Source organism: Juglans microcarpa x Juglans regia, chromosome 5S (genome assembly GCF_004785595.1).
Source record: "Juglans microcarpa x Juglans regia isolate MS1-56 chromosome 5S, Jm3101_v1.0, whole genome shotgun sequence".
NCBI classification, from domain to species: Eukaryota; Viridiplantae; Streptophyta; class Magnoliopsida; order Fagales; family Juglandaceae; genus Juglans; species Juglans microcarpa x Juglans regia.
In genome coordinates this window covers 4,852,699-4,870,927 of record NC_054603.1, presented here as the reverse complement: position 1 = coordinate 4,870,927, position 18,229 = coordinate 4,852,699, and the positions used below count along the sequence as shown (strand labels likewise).

Here is an 18,229-nt window from a genome sequence, read left to right as displayed (position 1 = left end):
AATAAAAACAACTCACAATACTATTAAAAAATACTTTCTTAATCACGAAATAAAATAAAATAAAATTATTTTACTTTGTGATTAAGGAATTATTTTTTAATGATTTTTTATTTTTATTTTTTAATTAAGGAAGTGTTTTTAATCATATTCTAAATTTATTTTATTTTTAAAAATATTTAAAAGTATTAAAAACAACTATATAAAAAATAACTTAAAAAAATATATGAAAATACATGGTAGAGCACCAGGAGGTGTAGGTTTGTCCATATTTTTAGCTGTCAATTAAGTGCATGCATGCTTTTTAGGAACCGAGTGATGGATATAGTAAGACAAGTTGTAAAAGCGAGAAATGAAGTGACCGAAGACATTACAGGCCAACGCTTAGACCCAAGTCCATATTTTGACTAACAATTTTGACTAAAATTTGAAATTTTGGTTAAAGTCAAAATTTTTGAAGATTTTAATTTACATTAGATTACTTATTATAAATTTAAAATAATAATATTATATTATATATTTTAATAATTTTTTTATATTTTACAAAAACACTTCATATATTAATTAATAATTTAATTTTTACTATCCAAATAAATTATTTAACATGAAAAAGAAATAAAAAAAAATAAAGAGAAAGTGAATACTTTTTAATAAAATATTTTTCTGATTGGTGAATAGTAACTCACCAAATATAATTTTGATTTTTCATTTACTGAAATAATTTATAACTTGATTTGAAGTGATTTGACTAATCCAACATATCTAATTTTGAAAAAATTTAATCAAAATTTAGACTTGATTGATAGTTCTATGCATGTTTTTATAGAGGCGTATAGATTAAATTAATTTAGTATTTTTTTAAATATTAAAGTTACAAGTAAGTATGAATAATTTATATATAATTAAATTATTTGATATTTATAATTCATTAATCATATATAAAATATATGATATTATTAATAATTATGTATATTAAAAATTTAAATTTAAATTTAAATTAATAAATAATAATTGTCAACAGCATAAATATAATTGTAATTAAATATTCTTTCACTTGGAATATACTGTCGTCCACATGAAAATACATCGTATAGGGTTTTGTCTTGTAATAATTAGACGTAAGCTAGTCATGACTGCAAGTAGTACTATATATTAATTATCTTCAAGATTATCATGAACAGTTGTGATCTGAAACCGATCGAGTACGTACGTCAAATGAGAAATTAACCGCCCTTTGCTGCTGATCTGAAAAATATACGATCAGAAAGGAGTGGTTGTAAATTGTAATTGGTCACAAATGGACAACTTTGGTTGAGTGGAACTGCAGGTCATGACCATGGATTATACATTTACGTGCACACTGGTGCCAACAGTACTACTTGTATAGTTCTCTACTACATGACTCAGATTTGATTGAGGCTGAGTGATTTGGATATTCCAGAGGGATGTCTGTCAAGAATTCCTCACTGCTAATTCACAGTGCCCATACTGTACGTTTTTTGCATAAACCATGCATGCATCGTCACGTATATATGATCGTAATCATGACCCAATTACCAAAATTGAAAAGAGTAGCACAAGCATGCCGCTTGCTCCTTACCGCTGCAAGGGACCATTAGTGCAAATTGAATAAATCTTTACATCAGCCTACTATTTGATGACAGTTGCAATACACTTTACATATAGAATGGCTGATGTGCTACGGATATATTCGGTGATGTGGTATAGTGAGCTGCTCATTTTGTATAAGAAAAAAAAAACTAGCGTACAAAGAAAAAAAAAAAAAAAAGAAGCCAGCTCAAGTGTGTTACGGCTGATGTGCTACAATAGATTACTCTATAGCTTTACTCGTGCAAATTTAGTGTTTTTTTTATCTTTTTTTTTTATTTACATTTTTTTTATCATTTTTAAATATTTTTAAAAAATAAAAAAATATGTCAATACATTTAAAATCACTTTCTTAATCACTAAGTAAAAAAAAAAAAGACAAGCGGTCAAACTAAGTGGTATTATCCAATTGAAAATCGCTAATGATCTGATCTCAACAATTTGCACGATTCTAAATCCATCTCAATTCATTTTAATTTATCTTATTTAATTATTATAATTTTCTCAAATTTCAATATAAAATATAATAAACAATTTAACTTTTTAAAATTTTAAAATAATAATAATATTAAAAAATAATATTATAATAATATTTTATTTAATTTTCAACTTTTATCTCAACTCAACTCAACTTAATATAACATACAAAAGTGGTGTTTGGGATTCCCGGCCTGAGAGCATTAGCATTAGATTAGCCAAATATCTAATTTAGTAAATATCATCCATATTTACTTCACATTGTATTAGCTAAATTGTTTTCATCCAAAATATAAGCTACAATAAATCTATTATTCTTTTCAAATATGAAAAGAACTATAAAAAGTTTAAAAGTATTTTTTGAAATTATTATATTATAGATATGAGATTTTTATTTATATGAGATTTTACTATCTATATACATATGAGATTATTATATTATAGATTGTTGGATTATATAAATGAAAATGAATATAATTTATTAGAAGTTATTGAAGATTATGAAAATAAAATATAAATTAATTAAAAATAAAAAATAATAAAATTTTATTATTATAGAGTGAATAATGACTAATTTAATATAAATTTTAAGTTTTAAATAATTAATTAAAATTTAAAAAATAGAATGACCGATGGTCGGAGAACAGAGTTTCAGCTAGAAACGTGGGGATGTCTGTTTGGAGTACTGGAAATAGTTACGTGTGGCATACGTTCATTGGATGTATTTCCGTCTGTGTTTCCGACCAGGGTATTAGGTATTGGAACAGTCGTGATCTTGATGGGATTGTTCTAGTTCTTCTACTTGTTATTTCTCTTTCTTTTATTTATATATATATATATTAAAATAATAAATTCAAGCATGATGTGAGAGACCTTGAGTAGGAGTACTGCGTAGGTGCAAATGGTACTAGAAGCAAGCTTGATCTAATTATAAAGTTACGTACAATATTGAGGTACGCTTACAGTAAAAAAGTCTGTGATAGTGATCACATCACACATGAAATTAACATCGCTTATATTATAGGAAAGACACACACACATCAACGCACGCTCTTCCGTGCAACCTTGACTTTTTTCTTCTTTTGACACCGTTTTCTGTTCAGTTTTCTTGAGCTAATCAATTTTCAGTTCCTCCTCCTCCTCAGTCCTTAGCACACAACAGGAGCTTGTTCCGGTCTGGCCTTGCCCTGTCGAGACTCGACGGCAATCCGGAAGCCTTCTTGATATGCCATACCATCCTATGCCATCCCCTTAGTGATATTCTCTACCACCATCATTCCTTCTCCATCTTATCGTGTGCAGCTTGAGACCACGAGCCGTATGTGTGTCTCAAGACGTGATCATAATGAATTTCTTTTACCATTTGACATTATTTCATGAGATTAGTGACTTGCCCCCTCAAAACTTATATAGATAAAGTACACGTATACACATGTTATGGAGTTCATTACAGTTTTTTTTTTTAAAAAAATCAAATAATTTTTTTATGATAGTTTATACGGAAATCGACGTCAGAGATATTGTGAATGTGTCAATAAATAAACCTCTAATAAATTTTTTTTAGGCATTATACATACCTCCTTGTAGTTTGTTTTCGAGACTAAAATTTGTAGTTTGTTTTTAAGACTAAAATTTAAAACTTTGAAAATATTTTATCTTATTATTACAATTTTTTCAAATTCTCACATAAAATAAATTAAATAATTTAACTTTTTCAGATCTCAAAATAAAAATAATATTAAAAAATATATTCTAATAATATTTTATTTAAATTTTTAACTTTAATTTTAATTTATTTTATTTTACCTCATCTCACTTCTAAAAATAAACGAAATCCTTTGGAGTTTACGAAATCCTTAGAGCCCAAAAATCTACAGACTGAAGTCCATGTTATTAACCCAAAGCTTTGGGCCTAGTCATTAAGCTCTTGGGCTGCAGAACATAATGCCAGGCTTTATATAAAGGAAAATGTTAAGTAATTTTCTTTTATTTTTGACCGTTCGTGTATTTTAATATAATTTTAATTTTTTAGTATTAAAAAAATTATTAGTGAAAGAATGTATTTTTTTAGAATATTTTTTAATATAATTAAAAAATATTTAAAATAAAAAAAAATAAAAATGCATTAGGGGCACATCCAGCAGTACATGGCCGACCCTAGCATTGTCCTTATATAAATACATTTTTCCGATCAATCTTACCTTGATGCCCCTTCGAGTATATGAAATTCCTTGGATATACAAAATCTTAATTAGATGATTATGATGAGGCCCTTTCAGGTGCTAATGGATCTTATTTTAAAGGGAGGAGTTACCTTTCTATTTGAGACTTTTTAGTACTTGTGATGGGCTTTTTTGCAAAGGCTTTACCGGTGTCGGGCATACATTCCCGGACCTTAAGAGGAAAGTATTCCTCAACAAACACGAATCAAAGACATGACATTTTATACAGTATTAGTGTACATTTTTCAAATATATAAGTTTTATAAAAATAAATTCTACTAAAAGATAATAAGTTTTTTTACACTTCTTTTAAAATGTGGTCTACTTTTGGTTACAAATGGGTTGCACGGAATTTATCTATTTGAGATTTGTGTAAGAGTTATATTACCCATCATCCCTATATCATACACTACACATGATTCTTTTTTTGTTTTATTCTCGCTAAACTAAATGAATTTTAGATCTTCTACTCATCATCCATACATCACATATTTGATAAGAGAAAAGAAATAAAGAAAATTATGTATGTTGTGTAGTGTAAGAATGAAGATAAGATTTTTTCTTTGTATAAATCATTTATCTTTATCGACGTATAGTCTATCGACGATTGATTACTCTGTCATATGTAATGGTCGAGGAGCTTTGTTACTCATCATCTCACACAACACATTTATTTTTATTTATTTTTTAATTTTCTTGGTTTAATTTCTCCTAAATTAATTGAGTTCTTCTACTCATCATCCATACATATTTGGTAAGAGAAAGAAAAAATTTAAAAAAATCACAAGTATTAGGTGATGTGTAGTGTGAAAATGATGCGTAGAATTTTCCAATGCATGAGATTCGAAGGAGACATTAATTATAGAGTCCAAACCGCTAAAGGTATCGATCGTTATTACATGTGAAATCGTTAATTGGATCGACAAATCCAACCCACTCTGGAAGGGATATTTAGCGCCCCGTAGAGATAAGCCCATGTGTTGAAAAGCCCAAGTTTGAGGTTTCAAGAATCGGGATTAGTCTGTAAGTCCAGGAATTGAACCCACAAATATGTGTTGGATAATATAGTGAACAGATAACGCCTCCGCTTGATCAGGAAGGTTATCCTATCAATTTATTCGAGGATTATCCAAGATAGATTTTGAGGTTAGTCATTATCATAACATTCATACTCCTATAAATAGCACATAAATATAACATATTTAGCATTCATTCATATATTTGTATTGAGATTACTTCTCTCTAACTTTGATATTGGAGTTCTACTAGATACTTTGTGCCGTTATCTCTTCAATTACAGATCATCCGTGCAGTTAATGGTGTGAAGAAGATGCTTAGAATTTTCCAATGAACGTGATTCAAGGAGACGTTAATTATAGAGTCCAAACCGTTAAAGGTATCGGTCGTTATTACATGTGAAATCGTTAATTGGATCGACAAATCCAACCCACTCCTTCTGGAGTTTTGTCCAAAAAAGAATAAATCCAACCCAAGGACACCAATTTTCCCATTGCCAACTGAGAAACCCCATACTTCCAGCTCTCTCCTGTCTCGTTCTCTCAAGTTTCAACCTCTTTTCCCACGAATCTGTAATGCTAACACAAAACATCATGTTTCTTTGACGCCGAAACCGCAGTTTTATATCTTATTTTCTTTCTTACCAAACGGCTTGAAAGAGAGTTGTGTATGAGATGGGGGCGTACCGAGCGGACGATGATTACGATTACTTGTTCAAGGTGGTGCTGATCGGGGACTCGGGTGTGGGCAAATCAAACCTGTTGTCGAGGTTTACAAGGAATGAGTTTAGTCTGGAATCCAAGTCCACCATTGGGGTCGAGTTCGCCACGAGAAGTGTTCGGGTCGATGATAAGGTCGTCAAGGCCCAGATTTGGGACACCGCTGGCCAAGAAAGGTTCTTACTTCTTACAATTTTGTGTTTCAAATACCCTTATATGAATTTGGGTCTATTTTGGATCTTGAAACTGCATTTGTCTTGAATTTTGGGTATTTCATGGATCTCGGAATTGTCTCTTGTTTTGTTACGTGTGGTTATTTTGGTTGTTAGCCTTGCAATTTTCCTTCCTTACACTTTGTTTGGTTGCGGATAAAATTAAGGTAAACAAATTCAGAAATGGCAATTGGATTTTGCTGTGAAAAATACAATTTTAACCTAATTCAGCTGTATAATCGTGCATGAATTAATTTGGTGTCCGAGTTTTCTATATGGAAACCGATATAGAGCCTTTTCAAAACAAACGAAAGCCGGATCATGTCATGTCATTTTCTCTTATTACGACTTGAATACTTGCTTGCCATGGAAATTGGTTTCAGTGCTATGTTTGAGATTACATTTAGCTGGTGGCTTTGTTGCATTAATTTCTTGTTCTTGTTCTTTTGGCATTTCCTTCTTTTATTGTCTTTTTTTTTGTGTATGAATGACGTGGGTGTACTTGGATTGCGCCTATTGTGTTGTGTTTGATAAAAGCTTTGTTACTTATCAAAGGGGAAAAAAATACCAGGGTTCTCTATGTTTTGACTTAATGAATTGTTTTCGGATTTCTCTGCATTTGATGCAACTGAAAAGTATTAGCCAGAGGAAAGTTTTCTCATGGGCAATGGAAAATTATACCCAAAGAAGCGGAAAACTATGATCCCTTCCTCCTCACTGCCAAAATCACCCCATTTCCTCACCCTCTGGTATGGAGATCTTGTGAAAATATTTGTACCAAATGAGCCAGTAAACTATTAAGGCCATGCAGAGCTCTAAATTAGGAGCTCAGATTGCTGTTTTTCTTCTTCCCCTCGAGTAGAAAGTAGTGTTGTACGGGTGGAACCTTTGAGTTAGGGACTTTTTTTTTTTTTTCTTGGAACCACTATCCCCCACCTTCCTCCAAGTTTCTTTGTATTGGCGAGAAGTAGATTAGGAAACTACATCTTTATTCATGAGGTGACTGCGTTTCTATAGTTGTTGCTCTAACATGGGAAATATGATTGTGATTTTGCTCTTTATATACATTGTTTCAGTTTAGGAAATTAAAATTGTTCAAATTACAAACCCCATCTTTTTCCCTTTAATACCAACAATAGAGCAATTTTGCTGAAGTTATTGTTAGCTTCAAAGCCTGTCATTAACCTTTTATGAAATCTGTGTTCTTTTCTTGTTTGGTACTTCATCTCGTGATATTGCTGTGATGTAACACATACTAGGACACTCATAAATGATAAGGCAAAAGGAGATATAAAAATACATAAAGTTAAGATGATAAAAAGGAAGCGAAAATGACTGGTCTAAATAAAAGAAAAGCTTCCTGTAAATTGATCTAATATTCACTATATCTCAAACGGTGTCCTGTTCTTGATGGTGAGGATGTTTGTTGGCTTCATGAAACCCTAAAATCAAATGGATTTGTTCGGAAACAAACCCCAGGCTATATGGTTACAACTCATGGCCTGCATTACTTACATACAGCCTTGCAGAACCTCTGAAGATAAGAAAGTGCATAAAGAATTTAGTGAAAAGTTACTAAGAATACTTAGAGCTAGCAGCATCATCTCTTTTCTGAGTCTCATATCAATTTGGGTGCATTGTGCTATATTTAATTGATTGTATATAGTTCTCTAGTATATTCATCCATTTTTTTTCACATTGTTGCTGAAGGTATCGAGCAATTACGAGTGCCTATTATCGTGGTGCTGTTGGTGCTTTGCTAGTCTATGACGTTACCCGACATGTCACATTTGAAAATGTGGAGAGATGGCTGAAGGAGCTTCGGGATCACACGGATGCCAACATTGTGATCATGCTTGTGGGAAACAAAGCAGACCTGCGACACCTGCGAGCAGTTGCCACTGAAGATGCCAAGGGTTTTGCTGAACGGGAGAATACCTTTTTCATGGAAACATCTGCCCTTGAGTCCACGAATGTTGAGAACGCCTTCACAGAAGTGCTGACCCAAATTTATCGCGTTGTAAGCAGGAAGGCCCTCGATATTGGGGAAGACCCGGCAGCCTTGCCCAAAGGACAAACCATCAATGTCGGAACCAAGGATGATGTATCAGCAGTGAAGAAAGTTGGATGCTGCTCTGCTTAAGCATGGAGATGAGATCTAAACCATATACCATCTTTGAGATTCTATGCACTGTTTATATTGTTGTAAAGGTCAGTCAAGTGGAAGAAAATGTTGTCTACAGAACATGAGAAATAATGCTCTTTCTTAGATTTGATCATTCACAGTTATACTTGTTAATGTAGCACATTTTAAATGGTTGTCCATCTAAATGGTAGGCATTTGAAGCCACTGAAAATGTGTTCTATTAACAAGTATAAAGATGACAAAATTTAAAATGAAGAATAATATTATGCGCAGAATATTTAGGTTTCTTTTTCTTGTATACTTCCTGTGTACTTGGACTATGTCTAATTATGTGGATTAATAAATTCTCTAGTAAAAAAAATATTTCTAACAGACTATTTATTGTTTGAACATCTTGCTCAGACAATGCAACAGAACTTGTTCTTTTCTTTGATTCAATTTGGAATACCTTTGTTCCCACGTTTCCCTTGTTGTATTACTAAAATAACTAAACTTCAATGTTATATTGAGTGAATTGTTTTGGCTATGAAGTTCAACGACTGGTTGGGATGAATGCTAAAATGATGATCCTCCCTCCCATCTCATGGATATCAGGGACAAAATATTGTATTGTAATGTTATAGGGTGTGCATGGGCCATCAATCCACCCGCTCAACTCTGACCTACAAGTCAAAGAACTTCTAAGTCTCTAAGCTAGCCGCATGAACGACCCCCGGGACGATCCCACGGTAGGAAATGTCAAGAGTAGTCGTCCTGAAAAGCTACCTCCTTCGGAATTAACAACATCAGGACGTCAGACGTCCGACTACAAAATATGTTTCCAGCTGCACTAATAAACATTAAAGAGAAAAGAAGCTGTGTTTTTAAATTTTTATTGAGCTTACTGGTAGAGTTGAAATCTTGCTGAATTCAATAGAATTTGGAAATTTTTGCGGATCTTCGATAACAAGTCTGCTTCGATAACCTCTCTTTTCCTTGATTTTAAACTAAAAAGCAACGAGCTAAAGCTGGGGAGAGACTTCTCGGGCAAAGATGAACATCATTTACCAAACAACTTCAAAAAACTTTCAGCTGCAAATATACAATGAATCTTTCACAGCACACCATGCCTTCAAACTATCCACGACATCTATGGTGAATCAACCGCAAACATATCCTATAATTTGGACGGAACCATCATATTGTACCTTTGGCATCTAAAACAAAAAAGTTATGATACTTTCAAGACAATGAACACCAAAATCAGTTGAAGGTTCAGTTCTGAGACCCATGGATTGAGTGGCTATCTTCCTTATTGCTGAGGCACCTGCAATCATTATTGCACCATGAATAACTTAATTACAGGGATATGAATATAGTAGCATGAAGAGCTATCATATTGCATCATATGAAGAGCTATGCTACTACCAATAAAACACTACGCTACAACCAAAATAATACCCAAGTCTTAAGGAAAACACACCAAATTCACACAAACACCAGCAGATAACCAACTATGAGAAAACTCCCTTTTCAATTCAAACTATTTTCGCCTCTTAGGCTCAAATTGCCATAAAGCAACATTGCCTAGACCTCTAAAAAACCCCCCATGAAGTATTCAACATGACACAACAGAGGTCCACACTCAACAAAGCCACATTTTACCATCACCAGGAAAACTCAGTAGGCACTTCTGAAGTAATCAAATCTATTAATCCTAAACTCAGACATCACAATTCACATAACCGAAAAATTCCCATTCGTAGGTTATGCCTTTATCATCATCTACTGATCTGCGCAGTGTATTGATAATTAAATCACTAGGCCAGCGCTATGTAAATCAGAACTCCAGTGTTGCACAAGGCCTGAAAGTTTGAACACTTCAGAGTAACACGAAAACAACCTTTAGAATTCGACAAATACCAATTCAATCCAAAATATTAGAAACGGGGATGACACGTTCCCAAAGCGAAAAATCCACAATTGGAATCATGATTTACAGAATAGCTAATTATTGATCAAATCTCAAAAGAAACGTAGCAAACAGGTCCTCAGAACCTGTCAAAAGAAACCCAGCAAAAGTTCCCAAAAAAACCTATATACACGCCCAGGGACATAGATAACAGAATAACGCACCGAATTCATGGGCGAGCTTCATTTGCATCATCGGTAGATGAAGAAGCGGAAGAGGAGGAAGGCTCGGGGTGCTTGTCGCGGAAAGAAGGGAGGGGATTGGAACCCTTGATGATCCAACCGAGGGCGAAGAAAGAGATGCCAGCGAGAATGGCGGTGCCCCAGGCGCTGGAGTACCACCTGCTGTACTGTTTGATAGCGAACCTCCATTGCTCTCGGAGCGTTGTGGGGTCCGGATTCGAGGCGTCCGGGGGGTTCGGGTATCGGACCTTGTGACCCGAGAAATCGGTGCCGTTGCCGGGAATTCTATTAGAAGAAGAGGAAGAAGAGGGCGAGTTTTTGGGCGGATTGGGGTCCTGGTGTTGATCAGTCATAGTGGATGCTCTGTTTTTTCGTGGTGTGCTGCTGCTTCCGACAGTCGAAACTCGAAACTTGAGTCTTGCACTCGGTGCTGCTTTGTTGAAGGTGAGAGTGTTGGGTCGCTTGCTCCGCTTGCAAGTTACAGCCAAAGTCGTGTAAATGGTGCCACCTGTTCAGTTGGTGACATTTGGCTCTCTGTTCCTGAGGTGTTGTTTGGATAAGTCCTTGATCAGAACTGTACTCCATGGACAAGGGGATTTTGTGTTTTCCTCTTCTTCGATTTGAGGTTTGCTATACATCAGTCAGTATACTTTATATTATTATTATTATTATTTTTTTTATCTCAATATGAGATGTGCTGCAACTATAGACTGATGCATACATATTTCCTTAGGATTTTACCTCTAAGAAGTGTAGAATAAATAAGAACATGAATTTTGTAAAAGATAGTTAAGGGCACAAGAAAATTTTTATTTTCATACTTGTATCTAGCAGCGTGCTGTCTACATTTAAATTTAATTTGTAAAATTTAAATTTTAAAATTATATTTCGAATCAAATTATTTCGTATAAATATTTAAATATTGCTACTGGACCATTTAAGTTTACCATTCAAATTGGCCTCTTTACATGGCACAACCACGTGTGATTACGTGGTTTATTAAAAAAACAAAAATAAGAAAAAAAACATATTCAAAACAAAGAATATATCTACGTACAGTTTTTATTTAGATATTACTCATATAAGCTTATATAGTTATATTTAAAAAAATTTAAAATTACAATAATATCATTTTAAAAATAATTTTTTTTCATTTTACTCTCATTTATCAATGAGACTATACATTCAATTCCTTACTCAATACTGTAAATAAAATTTCTCCAAAACAAAAGACATCAAAAAACACAAAAAAAATGAAAAATAAAACTCAAAGTTCTCTTTAATCATGTTGTCTTTAATTTTCTTTTATTTTTTCTAATAAATCACGTAGCACCACATAAAGTGTCACGTCAAGAGGTTCATTTGAAGAGTAAGTTTAGATGACTCAATAACGTCATTTTAAATATTTTATTAAGTATATTTACTCTACAGACCAACTTCATAATATAATTTTTCTCCTAATAATAACACAAATTCTGGAGAGGCTACTTTGATGTGCTCTTCCTATCCAAAAGCTTAGGTTGAACTTTAATCTCCCTTCTAAACAGAGTGAGATGCTTTTGGGTAACTTTTTCGCATTTCTATCTGGCTTGATTATGGTGCGATTTGGATAATGAGTTGAGATGAAAGTTGAATATTGAAAAAAATATTGTTAAAATATTATTTTTTAATATTATTATTATTTAAAAACTTAAAAAAAATCGAATTGTTTATAATATTTTATATAAAAATTTTGTAAAAGTTATAATTATGAGATGAAACGATTTTTGTATCCAAACGGAAACATTACTCAAAACCTAACATAAACTCTAATAATCCTAATCCTTCTTTATTTTCATCTAATTTCATGTTAGTGTGAGAAAATAATTTAAAATTGTTAGAATACAGAACACGGATACACGGACTCTTATGTGAAAAGTATTTTTTATGGTTCATATGATCAATAAAAATATTACTTATATGAGAAATCCGTGTACACAAATCTCATATTCCTGCCAACGACTTGTGACCTGATGACACAAGATCCACATCTACAAAATGGAAATCAAAATGGAGATCATGGATTCGACCCCCTCCCCCAATGTATCAAAAACAAATCTCGTATTCCTAGCATTGCTCAAAATTAGTAGTGTACATAATACATTTGAAGGAACAACGTTAGCAACATGCGACACAATATGCACATGCGGTGCCCACGTCTTATTACATCATACAATGTCACGAAAAATTGTGTTTACAAAAATAATTGTAATGACATAATATTTTATAATTAGATGAAATTTCCATGTCATTCATACATCAAAACTATTTAATAATTTTTGTTCTTATTAAAAAAATAAATCTAATAATTTCTTACAATTTCACGTTAGGTCCTGTTTAGTGTCTAGCTTGCTTTTATGTAGTGAAACGATTCTGTGTGTGAACTGCAAAGTACAGTTTTTTTATGAACTCTTGACAAATTTAATGGAGTGGACGAACCGCATTTCCTCCCTCCTCAATAATGCAATGAGTTGCAACCCTCATGTTGCTTGCTTATACGAACTTGATCCAAGACTACTGCAATGGATTTCATGGTAGAGTGAAGTTCTTACCCAAGAGCACCATGAAACTCCAAGAGCCAGTGGTTCTTGACTTCACTCCTAAGAGCCAAACCTCCATGGCTCCACACCAAGCATCGCAGACGCCAACAGTTAAAACTCAAAAACAATATTTATCTGCAAATTCTTGATTTATCATGGTATGATAACTAAAAAGAGATACTTCAACATCAAGTAAATAGGTAACATTATATACTAGCAGCCACAGTACATATTGCAGACTGTCATTAACTTGCCAATGGCCTACATCATTAGCATAATTTGAAAAAAGAAAAGATGAAGGATAAAGTATAGCAACAGTATTCACCCACCTATTCCAGTTTTGGTGGAAGTAACTGGTATACAACGTTCAAAACATCACAATTAGTTCTAAGAATGGACCGAACAAAAAACACCCATTTTCTCTGTTTGTCACCATCTTTCCAAGTTAGAAACAAGCTCCAGTATCGGGACAGTCTAATACTTCATGTGAGAATGAGCTATTCACAATTCTCCAAAGTGGAGAAAAAATGAGCTGACACTTCTTGTTATTGAAGGCGAAATTGCAGAAACCGAACAAGTGAAAAGAAAAAAGGCAACCCACTGCTGCTAATGTACTAAACTAACAACATCCAGCATGTTCCATATCCATTCAAACTTCTATAACTACGTCAGGTAATAGTCACCTATATTCTCGACAGGATAATCATATGGTGCATTTACCCCATACTCAAATGTTCCATTTGTTGGTGTCACTCGATTTGGAACAGGGTACACACCAACCTTTGTATTAACTTTGGCCCTCCCCTTCACAGAGCGCTTATCATCAGATGGAAATTCAGCAGAGAGCCTTCCCATCTGCTTCTGCAGATCAACAACTGAATCATTAGTTATTTTCCCCTTGGAATTCTTCTTCCCATCAACAAGCTTCAGTTCCAATCTATACAAAGCACAAGCATCACACTTATTGATCTCATATTCATAGAGGTGCCACTCGAAATGGTTAAGTGGTTGTGGATCCATATAGTATGATCTCTTCAGGCCTCCATATTCATTCATCACCTGCTTCCTTGACTCATGCCAACCACGCCCACTGTAATCTGGCAAAGACCTCTGCTTTCTGTTCCCACTCTCAAATGCCCTCCGAGGCTTATCAAAAAAGAGCCATTCCCTAATTGTTTCACCTTCCAGAACTAAAAGATCAAAGAGTTCTGCAATCATATAGCAAAATCAACCGATCAGCATAAAAATGATGTCATCAAAGTTCAGAATACATTCATTTCCAATGAACAAAAATCACCTGGCGCATAAAAAATGGAAAGCCAAAAATAAAACCTACCAGGTGCATTCCATGGAGACTTTGTAGTTGCAGCTCCCTCACATTCTGGGATACCAACATCTTTTCCCTGTGCCTTTGCACCAAGAGCAGCAAAAAGCAGAGCATCCTTCAGGCCAATGCCTCCAGGTCTTAGAACTGGACCCATGCCAGGTGGACCTTCATTCCATGCTAAAGCTGCGTGATAGCTATTGCAATAGTCTTGACACCAGTCCAAGCCTTGAGCAGGCCTTGGGCAATCCCAAAGGGCACATTTTGGGCCTAAGAAAGCAGAAGGTGGTGGGCATATACTTGGGAGATAGCTAGAAACATGAGGCACAGTATCCTCCCCAGACAAACCGGTACCACTAAAACCGGAGTAGAAGTTGTGCTCAAAGTCTTGATGCAAATCAAACTGATGGTAGTCCAAATGCGTAGACCCTTCCAAGTTATTAATTGCCACATCCCGGACTTCTGGAGACAGGTTTTTGCATTCACCAATCGGGGGAAAACCATGGTCCTGTTGCCCCTGATTCACACTAAATCCCTGCAACATATCAATTCTAATTAGCAGTGAATGCCCATTCTCAAACCTAATTAACATGACATTGCAAAAGAATTGTAACTGCCTCAATCACACCACGATAGATAGTACTATATGAAGGTCAAACTTGCCAACGTGGTGAACGAAGCCAGAATCCATGCCCTGGGGGCACAGCCTTTTAAATAGATATACAGATATCTCCCCCCACCCCCCAACAAACAAAAAAAGGCCAGCAAACCCTGGGAAATCCCATTTATCAAAGCACAATTGAATGTATAATTTGTAAGGGTAAATGAAAAACGACAGCAAACAGAGCTTCCAAAATAAATAATTCAAGCACTTGGTATTGAGTAAGAATCAAATTTATTTTCCCCCATCTTTAATTATTAATGTATTTTCCATAATAGCTTGTATTTGAGCGTTGCTCAGCAACATTGTAAGCCATCTTATGTTCATGAAATTTCAGTATGATTGTCTTTACTTGTGGAAGTACTGAACAAAAATTTTAGGTCTTATGTGTGTGGTTTTTTTTTTTATCAGCAAGTAAGAACTTTATCTTATGTGTGCGGTTGACTTGGTTTGTTTCACTTTTCTACTTGTGTCTCATCTAAAATCTAAATTTGGCAAAGCAAACTGATATCAGCTTCCATTGACACAAGATTACAACCGTAGCTAACATTGCAGGTAAGATAAATTCGAAGGATCTTATGTTTCATTCAATAATAAAATCTAAGCTAATATTAATTAACAAAATACACATGAGACAAACAAATTATAACAGTAAGTAATAAGAAGATTAGAAGCCCCACCTCTAGAAACATCACACTATCTCTGACTTGCGCACTTTGATCATTAGGCTCGGGCTTTGGTGCAGCTAATGGACTAGTGGCATCATCTTCCTCCTCACAAAGCTGCAATAACCGACATATATCCGAGGAGAAAGACCCAAGGCTGCCACCCTATATAGTCACCCATAAAGACAAAAGTTCAGAATCATCCCTATCCAAATATCAACCGTTACCATAACATTTCAGGCGCAATGCCTTCTTTGCAATGCACATACACATATGACATAGGTATCTATACAGAATTTAAACATATGCTCCAAGATATGCTCTCGAAAAGATATGGGTACGATACGACGCTAACTTGTTGCAGAGATGAAGCTGGAGAGGGCTCGTTGAGCTCGGCTTTCCACTCCCTAAGCATCTGATGGACTTGCTCTTCAAGAACAGCAACGTCGACCGAGCGGCTCTCCTTCCGGGCAAACTGCAGGTCCATGAACATGCCTTGGAGGTCGTCGACCCGGTTCTTTGCCTTATCCTTGAAGAGCCTGTGTGATGCAGACTTGCAATTGCTCTTCGAACCCTTCCCCATCAGAGAACCACCCAACCTTAGTTCTTTATAAAACGCTGCAATCCAGAAAAGCAAACAAACCTAATTTTCAGGTCGAAACCAACGTAAGAGTAACAAATTACAACCATTTTGTATGTAACCTCCCCCCCCCCCCCCCCCCCCCCCCCCCCCCCAAAAAAAAAAAGGGTAATTAAACCCAAAGAAAAAGAATCAGATACTTTATGAGATTAGCAGAACTTTGCTACTAAGAATAGAAGAGTCAGTCTTTTAGCATAGACGATGCTGATAGATTAAAGCCAACCCAAAATAAAATTGAACGAATGAAATTGAATTTTGAGACTAAACCGACAAAATCTACAGAGATACACTGAAAATACACCAAGAATTATGAAAATGATACCTCACAATATATGAACCAAACAGCCCCGCGGGGGGAGGAATAAAATTTAGATACAAATATTCAGGGGATAGCAATCAAAGATCAGGATAATTAGAAAAATTGTGAATCCACAACCTAAACTCAGAAGAGATCGAACCTACAGAGAGAGTAGCTCTTTCTATCTATACCCTACTAAAGATCTTTGTTAGAAAACAAAAAAGTGGCAGGAACTGGTGGGGAGAGAGAGAGAGAGAGAGCACGAAAAGTAAAACAAGAACAAAAAAAAAAAATTATTCGAGGAGACTAGAGCGATCGAAAAAGAGATGCTCACCTCCGAACTTTTTTGCTTTCTTTTCTGATAATTATTTTCCTTGATATAAAAAAAATAAAAAGCTTTATCCAAGAGAAACTGCGACTGCGAGAGAGTTTGGGCTTCGCCCTTGGCTGATTAGTCCACTCCTCTTGCTGCTGCTCCTCTCTCTCTCTCTCATCTCTCTCTCTGTGACTGGGAGCAACGTGGACGCGGCAAAATAAAAGCTTGAAAGAAAGATGGTTGCTTTTACTGTAACGTAGAGAATGTGGTTGGTGATTGGTCTTCAAATTTTGTCCTTCCAAAATTCTGAGAAATTAATAATTATTACGAAGATCTTTTTGGACGGACTCAAATCCTGCCAATTTTAACTCATTTATTCCCTTTAATATAAATTTCCATTTTAATCATGAACATAATTTTTTTTTTTTTACTTCATTTAAATTATATCAATTATCAATAATCTAAATTCATTTCAAATCAATATTAATAATCATAATTTGAGAAAATCATTATTTTATGTTGTACAAGTTACATAAGTCCATTGCGGATTTACATGTTATATAATTTTTTTTTAATCAAGATAATTTATTTTGACCTAAATTAGATAATATAAATTTAATAGCTACAGCACATATTGTTAGGCGTGTAAAACCGTAAATAAAGATAGTATTTTTTTTTTTTAATACTAAATCATAATCATTTAAGTTGGTGCTGAGTTACAAGTTGGCATTGAATTTGTACGAGCACAAATTGTGTCAAACATTGACAATTTTGTTAGGTGTATGGTATGAGTCACGCTCATGAGTCATGATTTCATTTCATTTCATGCTCTCCATTCTCGTGCACTGAAATCTTTTACTTTTCCATACCAAATATTTTTATGTACCAGCCATAATTTAAAATGATCAAACATTTAATACTAGTAATGACTTTTAGAATAATAAGAAGAGAAATGATATTTACAGTCATAGAGTGAGTAAATATAAATTTATATAAAAAAATTAATTTTTTAATAATAGATTTCATTTTTTTTTTAAATAATTACATGACGTTTGCACATACTCTCTTTATTATTTTCACTAATTTGTAATATTCATGTACGTTGTTTCTTATATTTGCTCAGGAAAAAAAAAAACTAATAATGGATAGATCGAATAACTAAAGAATTTAAAATCGTATAGAATATTTATCGTTTGAAAAGGATAGACTTTTGTG

General features: G+C 34.1%; 3 protein-coding genes and 1 long non-coding RNA gene across 8 annotated transcripts; 2 read left to right on the top strand and 2 right to left on the bottom strand.

The window, feature by feature from the left end:
* Positions 1-1,465: 1,465 nt before the first annotated feature.
* On the top strand, positions 1,466-15,509 carry LOC121268642. The gene is made up of 3 exons (XR_005941195.1): positions 1,466-1,476; positions 11,902-11,904; positions 15,374-15,509. It is a non-coding gene; the product is annotated as an uncharacterized LOC121268642 (long non-coding RNA).
* Positions 5,738-8,673, top strand: LOC121268639 (ras-related protein RABA1f-like). Its single transcript, XM_041172973.1, has 2 exons — positions 5,738-6,216; positions 7,963-8,673. The coding sequence occupies exons 1-2, from the start codon at positions 5,996-5,998 to the stop codon at positions 8,393-8,395; spliced, it is 654 nt and encodes a 217-aa protein (XP_041028907.1). The 5' UTR covers positions 5,738-5,995; the 3' UTR covers positions 8,396-8,673.
* On the bottom strand, positions 9,441-11,098 carry LOC121268641. Its single transcript, XM_041172975.1, has 2 exons — positions 10,514-11,098; positions 9,441-9,704 (listed from the first exon to the last, which is right to left on the bottom strand). The coding sequence occupies exon 1, from the start codon at positions 10,882-10,884 to the stop codon at positions 10,519-10,521; it is 366 nt and encodes a 121-aa protein (XP_041028909.1). The 5' UTR covers positions 10,885-11,098; the 3' UTR covers positions 9,441-9,704; positions 10,514-10,518.
* On the bottom strand, positions 13,292-17,255 carry LOC121268636 (transcription factor VOZ1-like). Of its 5 annotated transcripts, none has more exons than XM_041172967.1 (5): positions 17,033-17,255; positions 16,116-16,378; positions 15,776-15,925; positions 14,447-14,969; positions 13,292-14,318 (listed from the first exon to the last, which is right to left on the bottom strand). In XM_041172967.1, exons 2-5 carry the CDS (start codon positions 16,341-16,343, stop codon positions 13,774-13,776), a joined length of 1,446 nt encoding a protein of 481 aa, XP_041028901.1. In that variant the 5' UTR covers positions 16,344-16,378; positions 17,033-17,255; the 3' UTR covers positions 13,292-13,773. The 5 variants fall into 5 exon arrangements, with proteins under 5 accessions (XP_041028901.1, XP_041028903.1, XP_041028904.1 ...); XM_041172969.1 differs by lacking the exon at positions 17,033-17,255 and adding an exon at positions 16,837-17,025; XM_041172970.1 differs by lacking the exon at positions 17,033-17,255 and adding an exon at positions 16,859-17,004.
* Positions 17,256-18,229: the final 974 nt, after the last annotated feature.

What these genes read in the sequence shown, in the direction of transcription:
- LOC121268636 (XM_041172967.1), bottom strand. Translation starts at nt 16,343, where the DNA reads ATGGGGAAGGGTTCGAAGAGCAATTGCAAGTCTGCATCACACAGGCTC. An exon ending in CAGCTTCATCTCTGCAACAA is followed by an intron (nt 15,926 to 16,115) that starts GTTAGCGTCGTA and finishes GTGACTATATAG; the next exon opens with GGTGGCAGCCTTGGGTCTTT. An exon ending in GTCTCCATGGAATGCACCTG is followed by an intron (nt 14,319 to 14,446) that starts GTAGGTTTTATT and finishes ATATGATTGCAG; the next exon opens with AACTCTTTGATCTTTTAGTT.
- LOC121268641 (XM_041172975.1), bottom strand. Translation starts at nt 10,884, where the DNA reads ATGACTGATCAACACCAGGACCCCAATCCGCCCAAAAACTCGCCCTCT.
- LOC121268639 (XM_041172973.1), top strand. Translation starts at nt 5,996, where the DNA reads ATGGGGGCGTACCGAGCGGACGATGATTACGATTACTTGTTCAAGGTG. An exon ending in GACACCGCTGGCCAAGAAAG is followed by an intron (nt 6,217 to 7,962) that starts GTTCTTACTTCT and finishes TTGTTGCTGAAG; the next exon opens with GTATCGAGCAATTACGAGTG.